General features: G+C 38.5%; 2 protein-coding genes across 3 annotated transcripts; one reads left to right on the forward strand and one right to left on the reverse strand.

Annotated features, from left to right (window-relative positions):
* Positions 1 to 1,431: 1,431 nt before the first annotated feature.
* Positions 1,432 to 27,872, forward strand: LOC109418341 (presenilins-associated rhomboid-like protein, mitochondrial). Its single transcript, XM_062856223.1, has 4 exons — positions 1,432 to 1,643; positions 1,708 to 2,243; positions 2,314 to 2,636; positions 27,418 to 27,872. The coding sequence occupies exons 1-4, from the start codon at positions 1,594 to 1,596 to the stop codon at positions 27,607 to 27,609; spliced, it is 1,101 nt and encodes a 366-aa protein (XP_062712207.1). The 5' UTR covers positions 1,432 to 1,593; the 3' UTR covers positions 27,610 to 27,872.
* Positions 12,111 to 16,287, reverse strand: LOC134289767 (uncharacterized). Of its 2 annotated transcripts, XM_062856222.1 has the most exons (5): positions 15,888 to 16,287; positions 15,735 to 15,818; positions 15,586 to 15,675; positions 15,047 to 15,534; positions 12,111 to 13,698 (listed from the first exon to the last, which is right to left on the reverse strand). In XM_062856222.1, exons 1-5 carry the CDS (start codon positions 16,072 to 16,074, stop codon positions 12,685 to 12,687), a joined length of 1,863 nt encoding a protein of 620 aa, XP_062712206.1. In that variant the 5' UTR covers positions 16,075 to 16,287; the 3' UTR covers positions 12,111 to 12,684. The 2 variants fall into 2 exon arrangements, with proteins under 2 accessions (XP_062712206.1, XP_062712205.1); XM_062856221.1 differs by having other exon boundaries at positions 15,047 to 15,675.

A 27,872-nucleotide genomic window follows, 5' to 3' on the forward strand; every position in this document is an offset into this window, starting at 1 on the left:
TATGGCAGTATGAAATGCTTCATTTTTCCATAGAGGAGAAACACATGCAACACATGCAGTTTAACTGTCTCGTTCATTCTGTAGAGCTGTTCTGATACTGGCGATTCTATATTGTTGTCTCAGGTGTTCGGAGGATGGGCTGGGCAGTTGCAGATAAAGTGTTCTGCAGAATGGAGAACTCTGCAGATGTCGCTGCCGCTGCCTTCGAAATTGTGTGAGACTCCGATGTGACTGGTTCTAGCTATTGAGAGTATGCGTTGGTCCTGCCTGTTCGGCAGGTCCTTCCAGCCATCGGTGTGGTTTTTCTGAGTTTAACGTGATTTTATTGGATTCCAATAGTTTTTTGATGGTTAAAATAACAAAACAGGTTTTATTTTCGTGGATACAATGACAGTTCAATCGATAAAATGACAGTTCGACCCGAATGAAAAAAATCCCATACAAACTTTGTTGTGGAGATTCCACCTGTTTAGACTCTTGTGCGAAACATAGTTGCGTGGATTTTTTCCGCGTGGACCCACAGATATAACACCAGACCGCGTCCTGGTGAATATTTTACGCTGTGTTGTTAGGTACTCATTTGGTGATAGTTTGGCATTGCAAACATACATTTATTACGCACCTACGCTGAAAATGAGCCTTATCATTTATTTGCGTCGGAATCTATAAATCTTCACAACGGGCAATAAATGTATTTAATAGTAGTTTACGCAACAAGGTGCAGAATGAGGATTTTTACAGCACTAGTCGTATAGTTATCCAACGAGGCTTGCCGAGGTGGATAATTACGACTAGTGCTGTAAAAATCGAGTTCTGCACCAAGTTGTGTACAAAGTTTATTGCAATTTCATAAATTACCGCTTGAGGATAGTTTTTAACAAACTTTTCCATCAAACTGCACACTGATGTTCATAGGCTATGAATCATAGCCTTGTTTGAGAAAATCTGACCATAGCATGTTATGCTGTGTAATTGTCACAATTTTTCAAAACGGCGTCCAGAAAGAAACAAGAAGTTGATTAAAACCAAATTAAAACTAAAAACAGCGCTGTAATGGTTCATTACGCAACGCAAATCAGTGGTGTAATGAATCATTACAGCACTGTTTACTTGGTGTGGGAAAGTAGGCCTTTTCATGTTAGATTTGCGTGAGGTAAAACAGCCTATTACGATGAGAAATTGCAAAAAAATAGTTCCCGAACTCCAAAAATTATGAAATTTCGGATTTCGACTAATATTTGTGTGGAGAATCCGAAAATTATTTTTATAAAATAAGCCGGATATCCCTAAAGAATAGCGCGCTGCGTTTCACCTTAACTGCTCGTATGTCAGTACCCTACCCCTCGCGCATCGGTATTCCCTTTTTTCACGAACCTTGACAGATCCTCGGAAAATCGATCGCCAAAAGCCGACTGTTCGCGTGGAAGCCGACCGAAAATTATTCAGACGTAAACATTGGTTCTACTTGTGTAACACCGCTCAGTGGTTCGCGGAATTTTTATTTCCCGGATTTTCACAGGAAAATAGTGAAGAAATGCGACAATAAATTGCAATTTCTAGTTTTAACATTTGCAAGACACATAAACTGAAACGATGGCGCTGCGATTGGTATTAAACTGCCGGGAAATTCCTGCTTTCTTGAGGTAGGTGGAAAACAGCTCCGCTGTCCGTTTCGGATGACTGACGTTTCGTTGTTTCTTTCATCAGATCAACTCCGGTCCCGGTGGCATTCAGCTCGCGGCACCTGTTGAATCCATCCCAATTCGCACACCGAACCAGCTTGCTCCGGTACAGCCGCCAGGCGCGGAACACCCGAGGAGCGGAATCATTTGCCCCCAAACAGACGACCATCGTTCCGACGGGAATCCCGGGTGGTGGTGCGGCCCTCGAATCCGGCTACATTGACCCTTCGCGGTTGTGGCGATCTTTTGTCTTCACGGTGGCTTTTAGCGCTGGCAGTTTTGTCGGCGTGACCATATGGGAGTACGAAACGGTGCGGTCCCGAGCCATGGAAGCGCTGCGGGCCAAGCTGAATCTGAATTGGTTCCGGGAGCGGATGAAAGCGAACCGACGGGAAATGGAACAGTGGCGAAAGGACGTGAATGGGTGGTGGGACAGGTTGAGTCCGGGCGAGCGGATATTTGCTCCGATTTGTGCGTTGAATTTGGTAGTTTTCGGCATGTGGAGGGTTCCACGGCTGCAGCCCATGATGCTGCGGCTGTTCGCGTCCAATCCGGCGGCAAGTAAGTTTGGTTTTGTATAATCTGAGTAAATATGAATGTCGTAACAAGTTGATTCCTTTGCTGATTTCAGAGGCCGTCTGTTGGCCAATGTTCCTGTCGACGTTCAGCCACTATTCGCTGTTCCACATAGCGGCCAATATGTACGTGTTGCATAGTTTCTGCCACGGGGCGGTGGCCACCCTTGGAAGGGAGCAGTTCCTAGGGCTGTACCTGAGCGCGGGAGTGATTGCCTCGTTTGCCAGTCACGTGTTCAAAACGGTGATGCGCCAGCCGGGATTGTCGTTGGGGGCATCTGGAGCGATTATGGGCATTTTGGCGTATGTTTGCAGTCAGTATCCGGACACACAGCTGAGCATTGTGTTTCTGCCAATGTTCACCTTTTCTGCGGGGGCGGTGAGTAAACTTAAATCGTTTTAGATTACGTTTGTCTTTATCACGGGCGTAACCATACGGGAACACCAAAATAAATTTTTAAAGAGATTCCGTGAGGAATTTCTAAAAAAAAAAACCCGATTTAATCCACCTATGGTGAACAGAACCCTTCTTACACTTATTAAAATTATTGTTGTATTATTTGTATTTAACATATTTACTTTGTGTAATTGACCAAAAGTTCTAGAAAATATTGTGGATTTGGCATCTAGTGGATTGGTTTCCAAAATAGCATCATGGACCATGGACTTAACTACCAGAAATGTCAGACACCTTCTAGAATCTTGTGTGAAATTTAAAAAAAATAGCTTACGTATTCTGGAATATTCTATCTTTTGTTAACTGCCAAAAGATCTTGAATCGATTAACAAATGGATAAGAAAATCAGCGAGATACACTTTGTCTAGTATCTCTTAATCAATCGAATAAATTAGCTCCGAAGTACTTGGTATTCATGGTTATAGTGTAAAAACGACAAAAATGATATATCTACTAAGTTAATCAGTTTTGGCATTAGCTAGTTATTTTGGCTGTCTGGTTCTTGCATTGTTCCCACAATATATAAATTCAAAGCTTTCATTTACCATATTGTTAGTTTCCATAAAACTCCTGTGTATTTGTAATTTGTTATTTACAATTTTGTTGAAAACAATAACCTGCTAGTATACACTTTGTATGAGGTCAGCATTATTTATTGAAAAATAATTTCCCATAGACTGGTCAAAAACAAATGCAAGATAACAAGTGAATATAATAATAAAACCCGATTTAATCCACCTATGGTGAACAGAACCCTTCTTACACTTATTAAAATTATTGTATGATTTGTATTTAACATATCTATTTTGTGTAATTGACCAAAAGTTCTAGAAAATATTGTAGATTTGGCATCTAGTAGATTGGTTTCCAAAATAGCATCATGGACCATGGACCAAACTACCAGAAATGCCAGACACCTCCTAGAATCTTGTATGAAATTAAAAAAAAAAATAGCTTACATATTTTGGAATATTGTATCTTTTGTTAACTGCCAAAAGATCTTGAATCGATTATCTGATGGTTAAAAAAATCAGCGAGATACACTTTGTCTAATATCTCTTAATCAGTTGAATAAATTAGCTTCGAAGTACTTAGTATTCATGGTTATGGTGTAAAAAGGACAAAAATGATCTATCTAAATCAGTTTTGGCATGGCTGTCCGGTTCTTGCATTTTTCCCACAATATATAAATTCAAAGCTTTCATTCAACATATTATTAGTTTTCATAGAATTGCTGTGTTTTTTTCTAATTTGTTGATTATAATTTTGTTGAAAACAATAACCTGCTAGTATACACTTTGTATGAGGTCAGCATTATTTATTGAAAAACAATTTCCCATAGACTGATCAAAAACTAATGCAAGATAACAAGTGAATATAATAATAAAAAAGAATTTATTGAAATACTCTTCGTAAGATATCTCAATAATCAAATGTCGAAACGAAATAAAATTTCAGGGCCTTTTACAAGGATATTGTAGCTTTCATTTGGTGCTTAGAGAACCAAAATCGGTTGACAGACGGCTGAGATGTTTATTATGGTACCCTTGGTCAAATATCTCTCAAAAAGTTAACCTGTATTACTCCCAAGTACTCTTTGAAAGATATCTCGGTAACCAAATGTCCAATCCTAATGAAATTGTATAGGGTTCTACTAGAATGTTGTAGCTTTCATTTGGTGCCAGGAGAACCGAAATCGGTTGACAGACGGCTAAGATATTTATTATGATACACTTGGTCAAAAATCTCAAAAGGTTTAGTTGTATAAATCCTAAGTGCTCTTCGAAAGATATCTCTGTAACCAAATATCCAATCGAAATAAAATTTCTGGGCAATCTACTAGGATGCTGTAGCTTTCATTTGGTGCCAAGAGAATCGAAACCGATTGACAAACGGCCGAAATATTTATAATGATACACTTGGTCAAAAATCTTAAAAAGTTTAGAAGTATGACTCATAAGTACTCTTCGATAGATATCTCGGTAACCAAACGTCCAATCGAAATAAAATTCAATAGCGTTCTACTAGGATGTAGTAGCTTTCATTTGCTTCCAAGAGAACTCAAATCGGTTGACAGACGGCTGAGAAACGTGCGTGACTTTTTTTTGTAACGCACATACACACACACACACATACACACATACACACACACACACATACAGACATTTGCTCAGTTCGTCGAGCTGAGTTCATTGGTATATGAGACTCGGCCCTCCGGGCCTCGGATCGAAAGTCGGTTTTTCGAGCGATATTTATACCCTTCTTATGGGTGTAAGAAGGGTAAAAAAGAATTTATTGAAATACTCTTCGTAAAATATCTAAGTAATCAAATGTCGAATCGAAATAAAATTTCAGGGCCTTATACAAGGATATTGTAGCTTTCATTTGGTTCTTAGAGAACCCAAATCGGTTGACAAACGGCTGAGATATTTATTATGGTACCCTTGGTCAAAAATCTCTAAAAAAGTTAACCTGTATTACTCCCAAGTAGTCTTTGAAAGATATCTCGGTAACCAAATGTCCAATCCTAATGAAATTGTATAGGGTTCTACTAGATTGTTGTAGCTTTCATTTGGTGCCGAAATCGGTTGACAGACGGCTAAGATATTTATTATGATACACTTGGTCAAAAATCTTAAAAAGTTTAGAAGTATGACTCATAAGTACTCTTCGAGAGATATCTCGGTAACCAAACGTCCAATCGAAAAAAAATTCAATAGCGTTCTACTAGGATGTAGTAGCTTTCATTTGCTTCCAAGAGAACTCAAATCGGTTGACAGACGGCTGAGAAACGTGCGTGACTTTTTTTGTAACGCACATACACACACACACACACACACACACACACACACACACACACACACACACACACACACACACACACACACACACACACACACACACACACACACACACACACACACACATACAGACATTTGCTCAGTTCGTCGAGCTGAGTTCATTGGTATATGAGACTCGGCCCTCCTGGCCTCGGATCGAAAGTCGGTTTTTCGAGCGATATTTATACCCTTCTTATGGGTGTTAGAAGGGTAAAAAAGAATTTATTGAAATACTCTTCGTAAAATATCTAAGTAATCAAATGTCGAATCGAAATAAAATTTCAGGGCCTTATACAAGGATATTGTAGCTTTCATTTGGTTCTTAGAGAACCCAAATCGGTTGACAAACGGCTGAGATATTTACACACTAAGATCAGCTCGGTATTTTTCCCATCTTTTTACTGAGTTCTCAACAGCAGATTTAACTCGGTACGCTCGGTTATTTATTTTGCGGATATTTTGTAAATGAGTTACCGAGCTCAGCTCACAAACTGTCAAAAGTTACTGAAGCACGGTAAATATCATTACTGGTGAACGGTTAATACGATTACCGAGTGTACCGAAATAAATCTGCTGTTGAAAACTCAGTAAAAAGATGGAAAAAATACTGAACTCAGTGAAAAAATTACTGAGCTGGAACATCTGAATCTTAGTGTGTATTATGGTACCCTTGGTCAAAAATCTCTAAAAAAGTTAACCTGTATTACTCCCAAGTAGTCTTTGAAAGATATCTCGGTCACCAAATGTCCAATCCTAATGAAATTGTATAGGGTTCTACTAGATTGTTGTAGCTTTCATTTGGTGCCGAAATCGGTTGACAGACGGCTAAGATATTTATTATGATACACTTGGTCAAAAATCTTAAAAAGTTTAGAAGTATGACTCATAAGTACTCTTCGAGAGATATCTCGGTAACCAAACGTCCAATCGAAAAAAAATTCAATAGCGTTCTACTAGGATGTAGTAGCTTTCATTTGCTTCCAAGAGAACTCAAATCGGTTGACAGACGGCTGAGAAACGTGCGTGACTTTTTTTGTAACGCACATACACACACACACACATACACACATACACACACACACACATACAGACATTTGCTCAGTTCGTCGAGCTGAGTTCATTGGTATATGAGACTCGGCCCTCCGGGCCTCGGATCGAAAGTCGGTTTTTCGAGCGATATTTATACCCTTCTTATGGGTGTAAGAAGGGTAAATAAACACTAGAGGAATTCCTGTAGCAATCCGTGGTAAAGCTTCCGGAGCAAAACCTGGGGAAATTCTTGAAAAAATCCCAGGAGGAATTCTTGGATGAGTCCCAAGACAAATTCCTGGATGAATTACTGGAGGAATTCCTGAAGGAATGCCTGGAGGAATTTAGGGAGGAGACCGTGAAGGAATTCCTAGTCTTGGAGGAATCCCTAAAGGAAACTACTTGTAGAATTTCCTTCAGCAATCCCTGTAAGAATTCCTGTAGGAATTTCTAGAGGAACTCTGGGAGCAAATTCTGGATGAATTTTTGGAGAAATCCTTGGAGTCATTTCTGGGAGAATTCCTTGAGGAACCCTCGGAGAAATTTATGGATGAATCCCTGAAGCAATTCTTGGAGGAATCTCTGACAGAATCATTGGAGGAAACCCAAGAGGAATTCACGAGAGAATCCTTGAGGAATTTCTGAAAGTATGTCTGGAGGAATTCTTGGAAATCCCAAAAGTAATTCCTGGCGGAATCCCTGGGTGATTTCCTGAAGAAATCCCAGAAAGATTCCCTAGAGAAACTCCGGGAGAAATTTCTGAATTAATCTTTCAATGAACTGCTAGAGAAATTTCTAAAGGAATCCTTTAAGAAATTTCTGGAGGGATTCCTGGAGGAATTCCTTAAAAAATCCCCTGGAAGAATTCCTGAAGCAATTCCTGGAGGAATCTCTGGAGGAAATCCTGGAGGAACTTCTGTACAAATTCCTGGCGCTCCCAATGCTTCCCAATGCTTCGGGAATTTGAAGAGGAAATCATGGAGGAATTTCTAGAGAAATTCTTGAAGAAATTTTCTGGAGGAATCTCTGGAGAAATACCTAGATGAATTCCTCGAGCAATCCCTGAATGAATTCTTAGAGGAATTTCTGGAAGAATTCCAGGAGAAATCCCTGAAGCAATTCTTGGAAGAATCGCTAGAAGAATCCTTGGAGGGATCCTGAATAATTTCCCTGGAGGAATTCCTTAGGGAATTGCTGGAGTAATCCCTGAAAAAAAAAATCCTGGAACGTATCCTGAAGGAACTCCTGGAAGAATTACTATACGAATTTCTGAGCGTATTCATGGACGAATTCCTTAAACAATTCCTGAAGATGTTCCTGGAGGAATTCCTGAAAAAAAATCCTGGGGTAATTTCTGTAGGAATTCTGGAAGGAACTCCTGGAGGAGTCCCTGAAAAAATCTAGGATGAAATTCCGTAAGAATGCCTAGAGAAATCCCTTGTGGAAATCCTGGGGGAATTCCTAGAGGAACTCGTGGAGGAACTTCTGGAAGAATGTCTGGATGAAATTCCGAAGGAATCTCTTTCGGAATTCCAGGAGGAATCTCTGGACGAGATCTTGGAGATCCAGATCCATCCCTGGAAGAATTCTTGGGAGGGGTTCTGAATAAATTCCAGGAGAAACTCCTGGGGAGTCCATGGAAAATTTCTTGACGAATTCACTGGAGAAATTCCTGGAGAAAGTGCTGTTGGAATTTCTGGAGGGTTTCCTGGAAGAATTCCTTGATTAGTTCCTGGAGGGATTTCTGAAGTAATCCCTGGAAGAATTCCTGGGTTAACTTTTCGATGAACTCGTGGGGAAATTCTTGGGGGAGTCAGTGGAGGAATTCCTGGAGAATTTTCTGGTGGAATGCCTGGAGGCAAGCCAAGAGAAATCCCGGGAGGAATTCTTGAAGAAACTTCTGGAGGATCGTCTGGAGGTATTCCTGGAGGAAACCTTAGTGCAATCTCTAAAAGATTCCCTAGAGGAATTCCTGCAGAGAATCTCTGGAGGAATTCCTGAAGAAACCCCAGAAGGTATCTCGGAAGCAATCCCAAGAGGAATTCCTAAGCGAATCCCGAAAAAGTTCCTGGAGGAAGTCCTGAATTATGTCCTGGTAGAGTTCTTGTAAGAATTCCAGGAGGAATTCCTGAAGAAATCCCAAGAATACATATTGAATGGTAAAAATTTCAATCAAACCGCGTCAGAGTGAATTTAGGCATTTTTTAACAATGCCAAGGTCCGTGTACACTATTTGGACTGTACAACTGTCCATACTGCCTCGGTTCTCATCAAAATTTGACAGCGTTGAACTGTTATAATAAACTGTTCTCAGTCAAATTTTGAGCCATTTTGGATAAATACTTTCAAAGTTAGAACACTTTGAATGTCACAATAAAAAAACATGTTTGATTATTGCGACATTTGGCCACAATTGGGTTTTTAAATTAAGAAAAAATCAATGTTTTTTTATTTTGAAACGAAAGAGCACCTTTTTCTGAGCCGCTATGATTTTTTTCAGATTTTTAGAACTTTATTTTGGTACCTAAAATCAATTTCAAAGAGATTTTTTGAAATCACCTTTTGACAGCTGGGCAACTGCTTGACAGCTACGTTCAGTACAAAATGCGACGAGGGGTGATTCGACAAATCGCTCCCATACAAATTTCAAACTGATTTCTAAATAGGTTCCCGGGCACCAAAATTGATGAAAATTTGGATTTCGGCTCAGTTTGGCGCGCAGATTCAGAATATGGAATTATCTCAACACCACTAAAGAAGCCAATTGGGTTTTTAAGTTTTGAAAAATGTATCCAGCTTTCCACGCTCGCCATAATGGCGGATGCTATAAAATAATTTGACAATATCTGTGCCCCAGTTAACGCAACGCCTTATATCGTCCATAGCAACCTTTGATAAACACATTTTTCCTTGTCAGTGAAAAACAAATTAGGCAAAAGTTTTACATTTCGTTATTGTTGCTAAATAAAATATAAATTGTGTATTATCTACCTCGCTAACCGTTGAAATAATTACTCGTAAGGTAGGCTAAAATTATTTTATTGATATTTATTTAAGTTCTTTGAATATTTCTTTTAAAAAACCCAAATTTTGAAGCATGCATCTTTGTTCTAGCCAGAAGACTTGCAATATGCCCAGATCATCATATTCAGTAAAAGTTCGAAGACTTTATCAAGATGATTTTGAGCGTTACAAAGAAAAGACGGCTCTTGTTGGAGGAGTTGATCCCTACAACATGAATTTTACAGCCGACGACTTACCGTTAACTGTCGATTATGACAGAATTTTCGAGCACCTTATCACAAAACTTTCGTTTCGTACGGGAAACATTAACCGAAACTTTAAATCGCTGGACGCATACAAATCCTTTCAAGCTGGCTTCGTGAAAGAAGTGAAGGGATTCAAGAGTCAGGAAGTGTATGTAGTTTCCGGAAAGGTATGAATGAAACAGATTAGGATAAATTGCACAGAAACAGAAAACAAGGGTTCTGTTTTTTACTGCTACTAGAAACTCTAAAGTTCATATGTCTTTATATGTACTACAGAATATTTTACTCATCTGTTTTGATATTACCAGGTTCTCCACAGCATGCGTGTTAACGAAGTACCAGCTGATTGTTGGATCATTATCAATGATTGTGTATCTCAAGACTACGAAGTTGGTTCTATCCTGGCAGCTCACTGCGACTGTACTGCGGGAGCTGGTGAAACATGCACTCATGTATCTGCAGTTCTCTACGCCTTGGCTTACGCAAGAGAAATCTGCCTTGGAAAGCGGGTAAATTATTACTTTTGGAACGCTCGTTTCTTATGATCATTAAAAAAATACTATTACAGTTGTCAGTTACTGATTTGCCGGCGTATTGGACTCAACCAGGTGGTAGCAGCGCGAATGAAGAGCTATTTAAACCGATCGATGAAGTTCACTTCGGGCGAAAAACCGAATCTTCATGCTGTTTGAAGGATTATGATCTAGCCAAATCAGATGAAGACTATAAACAATTACTGAAAGATATCCAAAACGCAGGCCACGATGCTGTTGTATCTAAAGCGTTTTTTAAAAGTACGGAGCTGCCTCATGAGGACCAGGAAATAATGTCACAGAGACGTCATATCCTGTCACTTTCCATGAACACTTTTTTTGATGAAAATAACGAAATCAAGCCATTGGAAGAACTCATAAGCATTGGTAAAACCATTGTTTGGAAGATTGATGAGCCAAATTGTGCAATAATTGAAGAATTGACACGGGACCAGCACGCGAATCCATTATGGTTTAAGATGCGATACGGAAGGATAACTGCTTCAAATTTTGCTAAGTGTGTGAAGACCAGTGTTTCGAAGCCATCGAAAACTTTACTCCGATCAATATTTCTCCAAAACGAAGGACAAAATATGCCCGCTACTTTACATGGAAAGCGCAATGAGCGGCATGGTGTTGAAGCTGCTCTTCAAGCTTTTCAGCATAACAAACACACCGATCTTAAATCTAGAAAATGTGGTTTGATAGTATCCGACAAATATCCTTATTTTGCTGCCACACCCGATTATTTGATAAATTGTTCGTGCTGTGGCACGGTTGTTGTGGAAGTTAAGTGTCCATTTAAATTTGATTCATTGTCTAGAGAAGAAGGAATTGAAGCGTTATTAAATCGCCAACAACCATATTTAAAGAAAAATGTCGATGGGAATTTGATGATGAACCCTTCACATGAATACTACTACCAAATTCAAATGCAAATATTTTTATCTGAAGCAGCTTATGGATTTTTCGTTGTTTGGGCATCAAGTTTACATTATTTTTCAAGATTCGGAAAAATGAACAGTTCTGGAATTTGAACGTTCCAAAAGCTGAAAAATTTTTTACTGATGTTCTAGCTCCTGAAATTTTAGGACATCATTTTTCAGCTATGTATAAGTGAACGATAAGCAAAATAATTATAATGGTTTAGATGATATATTAGTTAAGTAGTGTAAGAAATTCCTGTTATAAATAGACTACTTAAGCTATGATTTTGCGTGTTTACTGTTTACCTTTATTTTTATTGGGCACCTATTCATATTATTAGTCACAGTGTATTTTGTTCATCAACTTGGGTACGTTAAGCTGCTTCTACTGCGTTCGTTTTTGAACAGTGCATCTACGCATTTGTGCTTTTGAAGTTTTAGCAAACGATCATATTTGGTTTTTGTTGAAATTAGTTGCTTAATGTTTTGTATTTTTTAGAATATTTTTTTTTTCTTAAACAAGATTGATTCTATCTGTTCTTTTGAACAAGGTTGTTCATTACCAAGTATATTTTTTCCTGGTCCCTTTTTTGTGATGCTGAATTTAATAAGTGGTAAAATCACCTCGGTGCTAATAAGGCGTCTTTTATGTATATTAGCGGGACATGCTATATTGTTAATGAACAGCTGCTCGATAAGATTTGGAATCGTTTGTTAATGTCGTAATGCTATATGTATCCCTTTTGGAACGGAGTACAATGAAGTGAAATCTCCATACAAATGACGCAATTTTGGCTCTCCAGAACTCATTTATTTAAAAAAAAAACAATTATTTTTCCTCATATGAAAGAATTACTCTTTATCTTTCGATTTCTAGCTTTGACTACCCAGATAAATCGTGAATAAAAAATATGTGACAGATAAAACTTTTGCATGTTTTACGGTTATTGTTCGCTTTTTGTGTGCCTTGTTGTGGTAAATCTCATAGGCAACGTAAATAAAAGTTTGTTTGCACACATGCAAGTATAATTAATGGCTGAATTATTGAAACAGTTTACATCACAAAAAAACAAAGTCTAAGCAGATGAAAAAAATATGGAAAAATGTTACCACTCAACAGCACAATTATGCTGGTTCGTCACGAAAGAGATATGGAGATTAAGGTATGGTGTCTGCCGATGTGTTCCAGTTCATGGAATATTTTCAAATGGGTTATGTGTGTGAAAAAAGGCGACGATAATTTATAAAATTTAACGTAACGTAATATTTGAGCGAACAGTTATCAAATTAACATTGGGACATGAAACTTAAAATAAAACATGTTTATGAATAGTTTATGTACATAATTCTTATTGTATCCTACCAATCACTTTTTATCTAATTATTGCTGGACATAGATTAAAAATAGCACAACAAACAACAATAATCATGTTCAGTACGTTTTGTCCATTGTGTTCGTGATTCATGACCGTTATCGGTACCCTTTTGCTAAGAACTTCGCTTTTTTGCCTCAAACTTCCAATGGCCCTTTCCACTTCATTCCTGACAGACGCCAGTGCACGGGTTCTTTCGACGGACGATGAGCTCATTTGCTTACTTTTTGATGCTGAATCAGGCACTTTCAACAGGGCACCTCTATCCTGGACAGCTTTTCTTACAGTGAAGCCCCGGTCAGCCAGTACAACGTCCCCAGCTTTGATGTAATTCATGAAACCTGATTGTTCTGTGATATGTTTATCCGACGTCCTTCCTGTGTACGGTCTTGATGCATATGATATGGAGCCGAATGGTGTAATTCCTACTAATTCCTTGAATGTATAATGATGCTTGTATGAGCTGTACATTTTAATAATGGCATCCTTTACTCCTGGCTTCTCGGTGAAAACTTCAAAGCAGTCCAATATTACTGTGATCGGACCTTCAAATACATTTCGGTATTTTTCTGGCATATTACTTTCCAATACTTCCTTTTCAGGCCATTTAAGGAGCCCTCCGAGCTGCACGTATAACGAATAGAGGGTCGAATAAAAATATTTCGTTATTGTCGTAGGACTAACTTGATACAAATGAGCCAGAGTTTTAAAGCACAATCCAAGTCTCAAAAACATAAGCACCATGACAAATGCTTGTTCTTTCGAAATGGTGTCCGAATAGGAAACAATTCCTTTCTCGACGAAGTTGTAAACCGTCTTTAAAGTGGAATACGTTGGCAATCCAGTGAGATGCTTGACCTGCGTATCTCGACCTTCAAATGACTTCACATCATATTTGAAGGACTTCAAAATTTTTTTCTGCTTTGAAATTACTTCCTTCAATTCCGCAATCTCTTCATCTTTTTCTTTTAATTTATCTTCATAATGTTTGATCATATCGTTTGTACTTGAGTTCTGTAATAAAAAGTTTGTATAATATTTTGTTTGCAAACAGCTAAGTTCCACAGAGAACAGACGTCCAAGCTAGAACAAGTTTTCTTTCAAAAACTGTGCAAGAACTCGAATATGTTTAGCTATGACACCGCCATATAGCAAGTTGCTTCATATTCACCACTGTCTACAGCATGGGCACTATGCGATAGCAGCGCCGCTTCGGTGTTGCTACATGTGTTGTCATTTCAAATGACCGTTACATTCCTTAGGCAGACAGTTTTGAAACTGGACTGGTTGTCTGTTCTCTGTGGTCATTTGAGCCGACCAGACTCTGGCGCTAAAATGATTGTATATATGTATTTGATTAATTTTTCTGAAACATTTTGTGGCGTATCCAGTATAATTGTCTTGCGATGAAGGCAAATTTTATTGGAATCGTTTTTGGCACTTCAGTTGAACAGAAATTAGGTTAGGAGGGGCAGTTGCCCCTCTTTGTCCGGCTTATCTCCGCCAATGGCCATTCGTATTACCAAAATCAAACAAAAACCGTGGAAATATTGCAAGTTTATTTCACACTTTCGCCCGTATGTTCAATTGTCTTCTATATTGAGAATGGGATTAGGAATACTGCATAAAAACACCAAACGATACAACATATCGACGGTGAGATATGGGCATGTGCGCTAGAACCAACATTATCAAAGTTAAGGGGTTATATATCTTGGGAGCCCGAAAGAGTGGATTATCTTCATTGTTATTTTTCAAACAGGCTTAATCCCAAGAAACATAACTAGCTGAATAACAGTTTCTTAAGCTATAGTTTGCTTAAAAGTGGAATATATTGCAAAGAATACATATTATTATCGATTATTTTATTGATGTTATTACTATACGCCTATTTTTGTTCGCGATGCCTTTCGGTGGTACACTGTCTAATTGATATGTTTCTAAAATTTACAATAAAAGATATTGTTTTTTATGATCCCCGCTAAATATAGGTCGGAGTATTTTTAATTGGAATTTTGGACTGTTCTGGGTATCGTTGTCTATAAGATGGCAACGGCTAGTCTGACAAGGCTTGGAATAGCTCGTCATTTTGGTTTCATGGACCTTTTTCAAGTGATAACTTTTGATATGTGTTTTTATATGTGAGCAGAAAGGCGCAAATGCATATGTCCGACACTTTGGGCTATGTCAAGCCGGCTATTCCGACGTCACGCTTTGAGGGAGGAGGAAGGTTCAGTAAAGTATGGCATTTTCCCGTAACGTAATTTATGCGCGTTCCCTTATACTGAGAAAGCCATAACAGTCCAAATGTTAAACAATAAGATCCGATCATAATATGTGAATATATATGATATAAACTTACAGGAGAAGATTCAGCACGTGTAGGTATTGCACTAGTCACATTGCTATTTGCTTCACAATGATCATCAGGTGAGATTACAGTTGGAGATATATCAGCATATACAAGTTCATCATTGTTGTTGTGTTCCGACAAGAGATCTTCATCAAGCATGGAGCAATCGACACTGGTATTTTCAAACTGGAAACTGGCATCATCTATTTCTGGTTCAAAAAGGATTAACTCATCTGTCCTCAGTTTATCCATGATTGTTTCACAGTCAACTGATATATTATCGTTGTCATACTGAACACTGTTATCATATACTTCAGACTCGAATATGATTGGTTCTCCTGTATCAAGTTCATCCATAATTGACTCGTGATAACCATCAGGCTCCTCGTACATTATAAAGGTATTAAAAGGACCAGGTTCTATCCAATCTGTCCGAGTATCAGATTCCAACAAATACGATTCATCCACAATTATTTCATTTTCTTCAAAAATGGGATCTGTAACGAGATTTGATAAATAGTTGTTGAAAATGGCATTAAAATACATACCTATGAAGTTATTGTGATCAGTTGTACTTTGACTTCGGTTCGGTATTTCTCCAGTGACTATTCTCGAATTTTCTCTTGAATTATCTATCTCTGAATATTGAAATGAAACTTATTTCTGTTTTACATACATATGATAAAAAAAGACTTACGATTTTTTGCAGCTTTATCTAAACACAGCTTAAGCGTAGGTATCCAGTTGGATTTGTTCAATTCACCCGGTGAAGCTGGTTTTCCTTCGAAGTCAAACAAAATATAAATATAGTTTGGAAGCAAAGGATATAGTTGATTTTAAAATGTGTTACCTGTATCGAAATGTTGACCGCATACGAAGAGTTTATCCAGCCGTTTCCCAACCGCACCAACTGCTTCAGCCCACAATTGGCATCGCACAGCATCGCTCGCGGTTCGCTTAGCAGGAAATCGGTGGAAACTCAATTTGTCACGACCACGAAGAGCCCGGCAACCGTCCACACAACATCTAAGTGGCATGCTTACAATGTTACGAATTCACTAAAAAATCACTAGTTTTTAACACACAATTCACATTCCTTCATGCGAACAAATGGAGATTTTCTGTTGACATGGAAAAATGTGTTTATCAAAGGTTGCTATGGACGATATAAGGCGTTGCGTTAACTGGGGCACAGATATTGTCAAATTATTTTATAGCATCCGCCATTATGGCGAGCGTGGAAAGCTGGATTGATTTTTTGATTTTATACAAAAGAGCACCTTTTTCTGAGTCACTATGATTTTTTTCAGATTTTTAAAACTTTGTTTTGATACCTAAAATCAATTTCAAAGAGATTTTTTGAAATTACCTTTTGACAGGTGGGCAACTGTTTGACAGCTCCGCCCAGTACAAACTGCGACGAGGGGTGATTCGACAAATCGCTCCCATATAAACTTCAAATTGATTTTTAAATAGGTTCCCGGGCTCCAAAATTCATGAAAATTTGGATTTCGGCTAAGTTTGACATGCAGATTCAGAATATCGAATTATATCAACACCGTTAAAGAAGCCAATTACGACCACAATTTTTTATAGGTCAGACCAAATTGACTTTTTAAGCGATGTTGAGATAATTCCATATTCTGAATCTGCACGCCAAACTGAGCCGAAATCCAAATTTTCATGAATTTTGGAGCCCGGGAACCTATTTAAAAATCAATTTGAAGTTAGTATGGGAGCGATTTGTCGAATCACCCCTCGTCGGATTTTGTACTGGGCGAAGCTGTCAAGCAGTTGCCCAGCTGTCAATAGGTGATTTGAATAAATCTTTTTGAAATTGCATTTAGGGATCAAAACAAAGTTCTAAAAATCTGTAAAAAAAATCATAGAGGCTTAGAAAAAGGTGCTCTTTTGTTTAAAGATATAAAATCATTGAATTTTTCTCGATTTAAAAACCCAATTGAATGAAATTATCTCAAAATGTTTTCACTTAACCCACAGAAAAAAAAATCCATCAAAAACAGTTGAGTATTTCCGGTTCTAGAGCTTAAAGAGTAAAAAAAGGAATAATATTTTAAATCTTTGTTCGCACAGAATAAAATAAAATGTCTCATTTTTTGCGTCTGAGATATCTTCGCCAATACTTTACCGAATTTTATGAAATTTTCATGTCATCATCTACACATACTATACAGTAGGCCGTGTCGATTTTTGCAAAATTGCGAATACACAATCCCGAATAGTCACAAATGGTTGCAAATGGACCCAAATGAAGCCCTGCAAAATTTAAAAATTCTAAAAAATCGGTAAGCTAGTCCGCACTCGACTTGAAGTTTTATATGGGAATTTTAATTTTTCAGTATGGGGAAATCCAACTTTTCAAACTTTTGAAGAAAAAGGCACATTAAAGCAACTCTAAAAATCCGCTCCCCCCCTGAAGATTTAGTGCATATATTAGGGAACATTTTGTTAGAAGACAACTTTTTAGTTGCACTTAAGATAAAGGCGTTATTAAATTTCGAAACAATGGACATTTTATTCGCATGATTTCTAACTTCTTTAATTGGCATCACTGCACGTTTTGCGTGTTGAAGATGGTGGTAACAGCCATCTTCGGCGTCACCACCCGTCGCTGGATGGAGACGCAAGTACCTGATAAAAATGAGATAGTTAGGATTGTAAATATTCTTGCGATATTGCTTTATAAAAACTTGGTATCTTCGGCAAAGTTGTTGGCATGATCAAGAGCTGTCCAGTGATGAACTAAATCATTGGCAAATCCATCGCTGGGCGGCGCTAGTGTGCATACAAACTACATGCAATAGTATTAACGTATATGCGTATATCTCAATAACGTGATAATTTAACTGTGTGGTGTCTTCGACAAAGTTGTTGGCTGGGCTACGGGCTATCCAGTGACGAACCAAGTAAGTAGGAATTCAACCGATAGGCGGCGCTAGTGTGCATACAAACTGAATGCAAAAGTACAAACGTATATGTGTGTATCTCAATAACGTGATAGTTTAAGTAGGTGGTGTCTTCGACAAATTTGTTGGGTGGACCACGGGCTATCCAGTGACGAACGCAATACAGTCTAGACTCCTACTACACGGTTAGTTCGTGTTGTAGGAATCCCAGAGCTTATGGGATTTCGCCTAATTGGGGGTGTGAGCGAATATATCAGGAGTATTACAAGATAGCACCATACTTTCTTTGGCAAAGTTGTAGTACTAGAATAGATCTACCACACAATGCGAACTAACATCCAATTAGTTGGCAATTTGGCCGATAGAGGTGCTATGTATAAGTGGTTGCTTATGTTCACTCGCCAGTAGAAGTACTCATAAGTTATCGCTTGCGGAACAATGCTGTCTTCGGCAAAGTTGTTCAGTAGGTCAAGAACAATCTGGTGGCTAACCAATTAGTTTGTGATTTCGCCACTAGGTGGTGCTAGTTGTCAAGTAAAGTTTCAAACTTCTCTAGCTCGCGATCCAGATCAGATAGAAAAGTGCCGTCTTCGTCAGAGTTTTTCAGGAAGTAAAAACCTATCTGGTGATTCAACATATAGTTGGTGATTTCGCCGCTAGGTGCCACTAGTTGTTAAGTAAAATTTCAAACTTTTTTAGCTCGCGATCCAGAGCAAATAGAAAAGTATCGTCTTCGGCTAAGTTCTTCAGGAAGTCAAGAGCTATCTAATGACTTAACATTAAGTTTGTAATTTCGCCGCTAGGTGACGCTAGTTGTCAAGTAAAGTTTCAAACTTCTCTAGCTCGCTATCCAGATCAGATAGAAAAGTGCCGTCTTCGTCAGAGTTTTTCGGGAAGTAAAAACCTATCTGGTGATTCAATATTTAGTTGGTGATTCCGTTGCTAGGTGGCGCTAGTTGTTAAGTAAAATCTTAAACTTCTTTAGCTCGCGATCCAGAGCAGATAGAAGAGAGTCGTCTTCGGCAAAGTTCTTCAGGAAGTCAAGAACAATCTTGTGATGTAACATTTAGTTGGTGATTTCGCTGTTAGGTGGCGATTTTGCCTCTAGCTCGCGATCCAGCGCAGATAGAAAAGTGTCGTCTTCGGCAAAGTTCTTCAGGAAATCAAGAGCTATCTAGTGAATTAATAATAAGTTGGTGATTACGCCGCTAGGTGACGCTAGTTGTCAAGTAAATCTTCAAACTTCTCTATCTTGGGATCCAGAGCAGATAGAAGAGGGTCGTCTTGGGCAAAGTTCTTCAGGAAGTCAAGAGCAATCTGATGATTCAACAATTAGTTGCATGAAGGGCTTGCATTTTTAAGAAAAATGAAATCTTTTGTCGTTTTGTTTCGCTCTTCGCTCAAGTGCGCTAAGCAACGAAGCACAGACAAACAGACGTAATTTTTGGAGAAAATTCATCAAAAACTTTTGCCCGGTATATTTTCTATGAGCACACAGATTAGAATAACTAGCCACAGAAGTGCAATGTCGCGACTGTTCGTATGACAAACATCTAGTTTGCCACGCCCTTACAGCGTCAGTAGCGGTACTAGAAGTGTCAAACAAATTTTGTTTACCAAAACAAGTGATGCTCTTCAAGCTGGACACTTGAAAACAATCAATTATTACAATAAAACTAATTAATTTAATTAAATAGGAAAAGTGACTATAGCGCCATTGGAGTTCTAGTGTATTTCTATTGCACACAGCCACCTGTTCGAAGAACCGCTCGAGATACTGTCGATTGCATGATTCAGCAACGTGTACACTGGCAAACGTCAAAACGATCGAACACTAGCGCCTCTGGTGGAAGGATAGTGGAAATTAAATGAAATTTGTATTGATATTTAAATGCACATGCCAAGCCATGTTTAAGAGTGTTACGTCTGTTTATCTGTGGACGGAGTCTATGTTGTCGCACAGTAACACACAAATATGAATTTCAACATATGTACAAAAAAGATTGCATCTGGGATCAAACATCGCACCTCTGAATTGTCAATCCTTCCCAAGTAACGCACTTGTCACATAAAAGTTACAGCAGCAGGTTTTTGTTCCGCCCTTATGTGATAAGCGTGTTACTTGGGATTACTATTAAGCAGCAGAACTATTGTGGTGCAACAATAGCATACGCGCTGAAACACCAATAAATGCTACTTCCTAGTGGCGTAGCACCAATTTATTGTTTTACCACCAGAATGCTCTTGGCTTCCTGTTGAACTTTGCCGAAGACAGTACTATTCTATCTGCTATAGATCCTCCTCCTCTCCTCTTCTTGGCGTAACGTCCTCACTGGGACAAAGCCTGCTTCTCAGCTTAGTGTTCAATGAGCACTTCCACAGTTTTTAACTGAGAGCTTCCTCTGCCAATGACCATTTTGCATGTGTATATCGTGTGGCAGGCACGAAGATACTCTATGCCCAAGGAAGTCAAGGAATTTTCCTTTACGAAAAGATCCTGACCGACCGGGAATCGAACCCGTCACCCTCAGCATGGCTATGCTGAATACCCGTGCGTTTACCGCCTCGGCTATATGGGCCCTTGCTATAGATCCTGAGATAGTGTTTTAAAACTTTACATGACAATTAGCGCCACCTAACGTCAAATTCACAAACTATATTTTTAATCAGAAGATGACTCTTGACTTCCTGAAGAACTTTGCCGAAGACGACACTTTTCTATCTTCTCTGGATCGCGAGCTAGAGAAGTTTGAAACTTGACTTGACAACAATGATCGGTATATTCGCCTCACTCCATTCATATTCATTCCTCTTTGCTGAAGCGAATCGAGAAAGATGCAGCAAACGGATAGTCGTGATCAAACATGCAACCCCATCACCAGTGGGAAGCGATGCGCAAATTGTTTGGCTTCGATATTCGTTGCCGTTCGTCACAGTTTCGATCGCACGCGAATGAATGAATGGCGAATGGTGAAGAATGCTGGTGAGTGATCGAAACGGCTATTTTCATAACTTGAAGAGAATTTTTGCATGTAATGCATAAATTTTTAGTGTATTATTGTTGAAATGCTAGATTAGCAAAGAAAATAATAAAGATTTTTTGAAAACATAAAAAAAATCGTATGCACAAAACCACTCGTATCACTCACGAATCGCATCACCGCTCGATCGCTTGCGATGCGAATGACTACCTTCGAAATGTGGAAGAAAATGAAAAGCGGAAATCAGGAACCCTGCTTGACAACTAGCGCCACCTAGCGGCGAAATCACAAACTCATTGTTAATTCACTAAATAGCTCGTGACTTCCTGTAGAATTTTACCGAAGACGACACTTTTCTATCTGCTCTGAATAGCGAGCTAGAGAAGTTTAAAATTTAACTTAAAAACTAGCGCCACCTAGCGGCGAAACCATAAACTAAATGTTGAATCACCACTGAGGTTTTGAATTCCTAAAAACTTTGCTAAAGACGACACTTTTCTATCTGCTCTGAATCGCTAGCTAGAGAAGTTTGAAACTTTACTTGACAACTAACACCACCTAGCCTACTAACCAACTAAATGTTTGTTGAATCACCAGATAGGTTTTTACTTCCTGAAAAACTCTGACGAAGACGGCACTTTTCTATCTGATCTGGATCGCGAGCTAGAGAAGTTTGAAACTTTACTTGACAACTAGCACCACCTAGTGGCGAAATCACAAACTAATTGGTTAGCCACCAGATTGTTCTTGACCTACTGAACAACTTTGCCGAAGACAGCATTGTTCCGCAAGCGATAACTTATGAGTACTTCTACTGGCGAGTGAACATAAGCAACCACTTATACATAGCACCTCTATCGGCCAAATTGCCAACTAATTGGATGTTAGTTCGCATTGTGTGGTAGATCTATTCTAGTACTACAACTTTGCCAAAGAAAGTATGGTGCTATCTTGTAATACTCCTGATATATTCGCTCACACCCCCAATTAGGCGAAATCCCATAAGCTCTGGGATTCCTACAACACGAACTAACCGTGTAGTAGGAGTCTAGACTGTATTGCGTTCGTCACTGGATAGCCCGTGGTCCACCCAACAAATTTGTCGAAGACACCACCTACTTAAACTATCACGTTATTGAGATACACACATATACGTTTGTACTTTTGCATTCAGTTTGTATGCACACTAGCGCCGCCTATCGGTTGAATTCCTACTTACTTGGTTCGTCACTGGATAGCCCGTAGCCCAGCCAACAACTTTGTCGAAGACACCACACAGTTAAATTATCACGTTATTGAGATATACGCATATACGTTAATACTATTGCATGTAGTTTGTATGCACACTAGCGCCGCCCAGCGATGGATTTGCCAATGATTTAGTTCATCACTGGACAGCTCTTGATCATGCCAACAACTTTGCCGAAGATACCAAGTTTTTATAAAGCAATATCGCAAGAATATTTACAATCCTAACTATCTCATTTTTATCAGGTACTTGCGTCTCCATCCAGCGACGGGTGGTGACGCCGAAGATGGCTGTTACCACCATCTTCAACACGCAAAACGTGCAGTGATGCCAATTAAAGAAGTTAGAAATCATGCGAATAAAATGTCCATTGTTTCGAAATTTAATAACGCCCTTATCTTAAGTGCAACTAAAAAGTTGTCTTCTAACAAAATGTTCCCTAATATATGCACTAAATCTTCAGGGGGGGAGCGGATTTTTAGAGTTGCTTTAATGTGCCTTTTTCTTCAAAAGTTTGAAAAGTTGGATTTCCCCATACTGAAAAATTAAAATTCCCATATAAAACTTCAAGTCGAGTGCGGACTAGCTTACCGATTTTTTAGAATTTTTAAATTTTGCAGGGCTTCATTTGGGTCCATTTGCAACCATTTGTGACTATTCGGGATTGTGTATTCGCAATTTTGCAAAAATCGACACGGCCTACTATACAGCAACTGTTTAAAAAATCAGCTGTTTGGATGCGTTCAATCAAAAGTTATATATTTTTTTCTGTGGTGCATTTTTTTCGAGTACTGGCCTTACGAGTCTAGAGATTCTGTTCTCATCCCTATGTACATGCATTCTTCTAGTGAAAATGTCATAATATCGTCCAAGAAATGTACCAGAAAGCTTCTACAGCTTGTCTTGTTGTTGACCCATCTTTATTTAGATTTTTTCCTCCAGAAATTTCTCCAAAAACTCGTCAATGAAGTCTTAAATTTCCCTGTCTGATGAATAGTCAATGTCAATAGTCAATGAAATGGAATATAATCAAACCCTCAGTAGTGTTTATGGGAAAAGTTTATCAAAAACCACACTAGGCATTCGCCGAGGCTCTTGTCTGAAATGCACCTAACAATATCGACTAATTTGGTAGAAGTTTCACTATTAATTTAAATAAAAAAAATCATAGAAATATTCCTCACAACGAAAATATTCCAAGTCGAACAACTGTGACATTCGTGCTTAACTCCGACAAAAAGCATTTATGCAAGACAGCGTCACAATTATTCAATGTGCCCAAATCCAAATAGATTTGATGATAAGGTACACCGGGGCAAGTTGAAACGGGTGGGGTAAGATGAAACAGCGGGTTAACGTGAGGTTATCTGGTCATGATCATAAATTTGAACGTAATAACAGATATTTTTTAATCAAACCATCTTTTGATAATGGATAAATTTCCATATTATATTGAAATCTTACTTGCAACTGCGCGTTTCATCTTGCACCGGTGTACCTTACACAGAAGCACCGTGGAGAAATATATTGCCAAAAAATGCACCGCGAGCCAAAAGGACTGAAAACCCCTGTGATAGCCGTTTTCCCAATAACACTACTGAGGCTGAGATTATATATATATATATATATATATATATATATATATATATATATATATATATATATATATATATATATATATATATATATATATATATATATATATATATATATATATATATATATATATATATATATATATATATATATATATATATATATATATATATATATATATATATATATATATATATATATATACTAGCTGTCCCGGCAAACGTCGTTCTGCCTGCCTACTGTGTTTTTTGACATGCAGCTCCATAGGCACGTCCCCGGCGAAGTCATCTGTATGGAAGCCCCCCGTTCCAGAGACCGGAGAGGTCCCGCACCAAGCTAAGAACCTTCCCCGGCCCCAAATGTACCAACATACAAAGTTTCACACTGATCGGTCCAGTAGTTTTCGAATCCATAGCGGTCAGACAGACAGACAGACAGACAGACAGACAGACAGACAGACAGACAGACAGAAATTCATTTTTATATATATATATATATATATATATATATTTTTATATATATATATATATATATATATATATATATATATATATATATATATATATATATATATATATATATGCAGTGGCATACGTGGGACCGCGCATAACTTGAAAACGGAAGGTCCAATTTTGGTCGTCTAAGTTTTGTTCTGTTAGTTTTCACCCAAGGAAGGTTTATGAGCCAAAAAACAAGGAAAAATTGAGAGTTTTTGAAAATCGACCTTCCATTCATTTTGTGACCGGGGACTTGGTCTTGGATAGAAACTTGAAACGTCAAAAAACGCAGTAGGCAAGACAAAGTTTGCCGGGGACAGCTAGTATATGTATATATGGCAAATTCCTTGGTCGATCTTTCTAAGCTTCATTTCCAGGTCTTCGACAACCTACTAACAGAATTGTTGGTAAGATTGTCTGACCATTTCGTTAGAAGATTGGGGAAGATTACATTCTTGGTAAACTGATTTCGAAATCATTGATAGATTACCTCCCAGGTCTTACTGTAGAAATACTAGTTTGATTGCTTTTGTGATTTTTAGAGAAATTCATGAAGATACATTGCTGGCTCCTTGAAGAATGTTTGCGAGTGCCAAAGGGGTTTCTTGCTTAATTTCCGTTTTAAACTCTCCATCGTGTGTCGTGTAAATTCCTCTAGATCCCTGGGAGTCCCTTCCTACCGAGAACCTCTCTTGTTCACATTTATTCCATTGCATTGACTATTTATTTAGACAGAAAAAAATATGTGTTGCGGTGCACTTGCCAAGGCTTCGCGGTGTACGATCTGGAAATCCCTGCTCTAGAGAATCGTTTTAGGGTATTCCTTCTGTGATTACTCCTGAACCTCTAGTCGATATTCTTTCAAGATTTCTTCTATAAGTTTTAACAACTTAAGAATTAAGATACCTAAGATAGCTGCGATGATATATTAGAATTTGTACAAAGAGGGTCAAAAGAGCTGAAAGTCTCTATAGAGCTTGCTGACGTCTATTCACCTTTCTCTTTCAAACATGCAGGCGGAATAGGATTTGTTGTCATCAGGAAAGGTTTCCCGATGAAAACAAATCCTATCCCGCCTGCAAGCTTGAAAGAGAGAGCCGAATAAACGTCAACAAGCTCTATAATATAGCTAAGTCAATCAATCAATCAACAAAGACTTTCCCACGTTATATTTCGTTACGTAATTTGATTAGAGTATAACCTAGAAATGTAACAAAAAATCCAGAGATTTTTTTGGTATTTCACTAGCGATTTCACGACCTTACTTAATATGGCATTCGAGGATATTTCTACAGCGACTTCATTCATGTCTTGCCCCTGATACTGTGCAAACGAGCGTAACTCTGAGAAATAACTGTTTTCACCAATGATCGACAAAATTTTATGGAAAACATCCCTAAAACTGCTAGAAAAGCGAGATAATCGGGCAATATGTATTGTTTTGATTTTGCGATAAATCAGGCAACACCCAAGTAAAAACGGGAGCAATCCGGAGAAATTCTGAGCAACTCTGTATACTCTCCAGCACAGTGTCTTGCCCCAAGACTACATTGTAAGTTTTGGATACTACAGGGATTTTACAAAAGTCCTCTAGAAATCCTGTCGGAATAGCAACAAAAGTCCTTTAGAAATTCTGTCGGAATAGCATCAGTAACGAGAGAGAACGTCTTCCAGGAGTAATGAATACAGTGACGATTCGTTCGTTGAGAGCTCGTTAGATGGGCTGTCTCGATGGTTGAATGTTCACTGGTTGGGGCAAAACCCAACTAAAACGCACTGTCAATGTCAAAATAGATGTCAAAACGAGTTTGACGTCTGACCGCCGTCGCATCACAGCTCCTGTATACAGAACGTTTGCGCAAGTATGTGAGTGTTCCGTGACGTATTTCTCGTCACTTGCGTGTGTCTAGAGCATTTTGATCAGTTGTCAGTTGCCCCAACGAACGAACACAATTCGCTAATCGGGGCGCAGTCGTGACCCAACCAGCGAATCCGGACTGTATTCTACCAGAAACTACACCATAATATCATCGGATTATTTTCGAGATTACTTCATGGTTCCTTCTGGCGTTTGACAGGATCCCTCCAAGAAGTCTTTCAAGTATTTCTGGAGAAATCCTCGAATGAACTTCTGGAGGGAAAAGATTAGAAGAATCTTCGAAATACTGGAGGAACCCTAGGATATTTCCCGGAATAATTTGTGAATAATACTTGAGGAATTCTCGGATAAAGTGATGGAGTAGAAATTTTAGGAGAAGTCCTGGTAGAATTTTCTGAAGAAAGCTTTGAAGGAATTTCTAGAAACATGTACTTCGAAAACAGTTATAGATTATTATACATAGATTATAAAATTTCTCGGTAAATTCTCGCAGAAATTTTTAGAACCTTCCTTGCAGAAGTTTATAGTGAATTCTTTGGAAGACTTCCGAACGATTTTATAGAGTAATCCGTGGAAAAATTTCTGGAAGGATTTCCGTGAAGGCATCCTTGGATGATGGTCAAAGAGGATATTTATTATGAAGTGCTCGAAAAAAGTTCTATTGGAATCTTCAAAAAGATTTGTGCAGGACTAATCCGAGAAATTTCAGGTGAAATATTCGGAGAAATCTTACAAGACGATATCCCTGGAGAAATCAGGAAATCTCGGAGGAATTTTTAAAAGATTTTTCACAAAAGCTTTTATAGGAATCCTAGTTTCTGGACGAATCCTTGGAAAAGCTTTTAAGAAATGTTTGAAGGAATCATCTAAAATAGTCTGAAAAACTTTTCGAATAAATTTCTTGAGTAATTCGGAAAAATATGGATAATTTTTTTTAGGAAGTACAGAAGAAAACTTTGAGTTATTTGCCTGGAAGAATTATGAAGAATCCTTGGCGCTGACCTGACAAATCCTGGAGAAATCTTAGGGGAATTTCTTGAAAATTTCTTTATGGAATTGCTGTAGAAATCCTTAGTGGAACTTTTTAAGAACTGTTTGGATAAATTCCTGGAGACATCTTCTGGACAACAATCACGAGATCACGACAGATGAATAGATACATGCAAACCATTACCATGCGTTTCTCACGATCTAATCCTTAAAGTACACTAACAAGCTTAAAAATACCCTTCCAATTTCTCTCTTCCACAGGCCATCAAAGTGATAATGGGAATCGACTTGGCCGGAGTGCTCCTCGGCTGGAAGCTCTTTGACCACGCAGCCCATCTGGGTGGAGCCCTGTTCGGGATGTTCTGGGCCTACTACGGCAGTCGGAATGTGTGGCCACTGCGGGAGCACTTCATCGGCTACTGGCACGAGTGGAGGGGGCCTCCTAGGAAATAACTCGTCACTCTGGTGGACGACGACGATGGAAGATGGATGGATGATAGGTAAAGTAGGTATATTTTGACAATTTGAAAGCGGAAAACTCGGAAGACATCATCAACTGCATAAGACGAATAGGCGATTTAACGAAATTTCCAGTAAGTACAAGCTTCGTCATTGGATAGACCTAATTTGTGGAGCTGTGTGGGCCATGATTTTATTTATCAGTTTGAAACTGTGCAGACGTGGCAATAATAAATAATGTTTTGTTGGTCAAACAA

Source organism: Aedes albopictus, chromosome 3 (assembly GCF_035046485.1).
Source record: "Aedes albopictus strain Foshan chromosome 3, AalbF5, whole genome shotgun sequence".
In the NCBI taxonomy this organism is placed as follows: domain Eukaryota; kingdom Metazoa; phylum Arthropoda; class Insecta; order Diptera; family Culicidae; genus Aedes; species Aedes albopictus.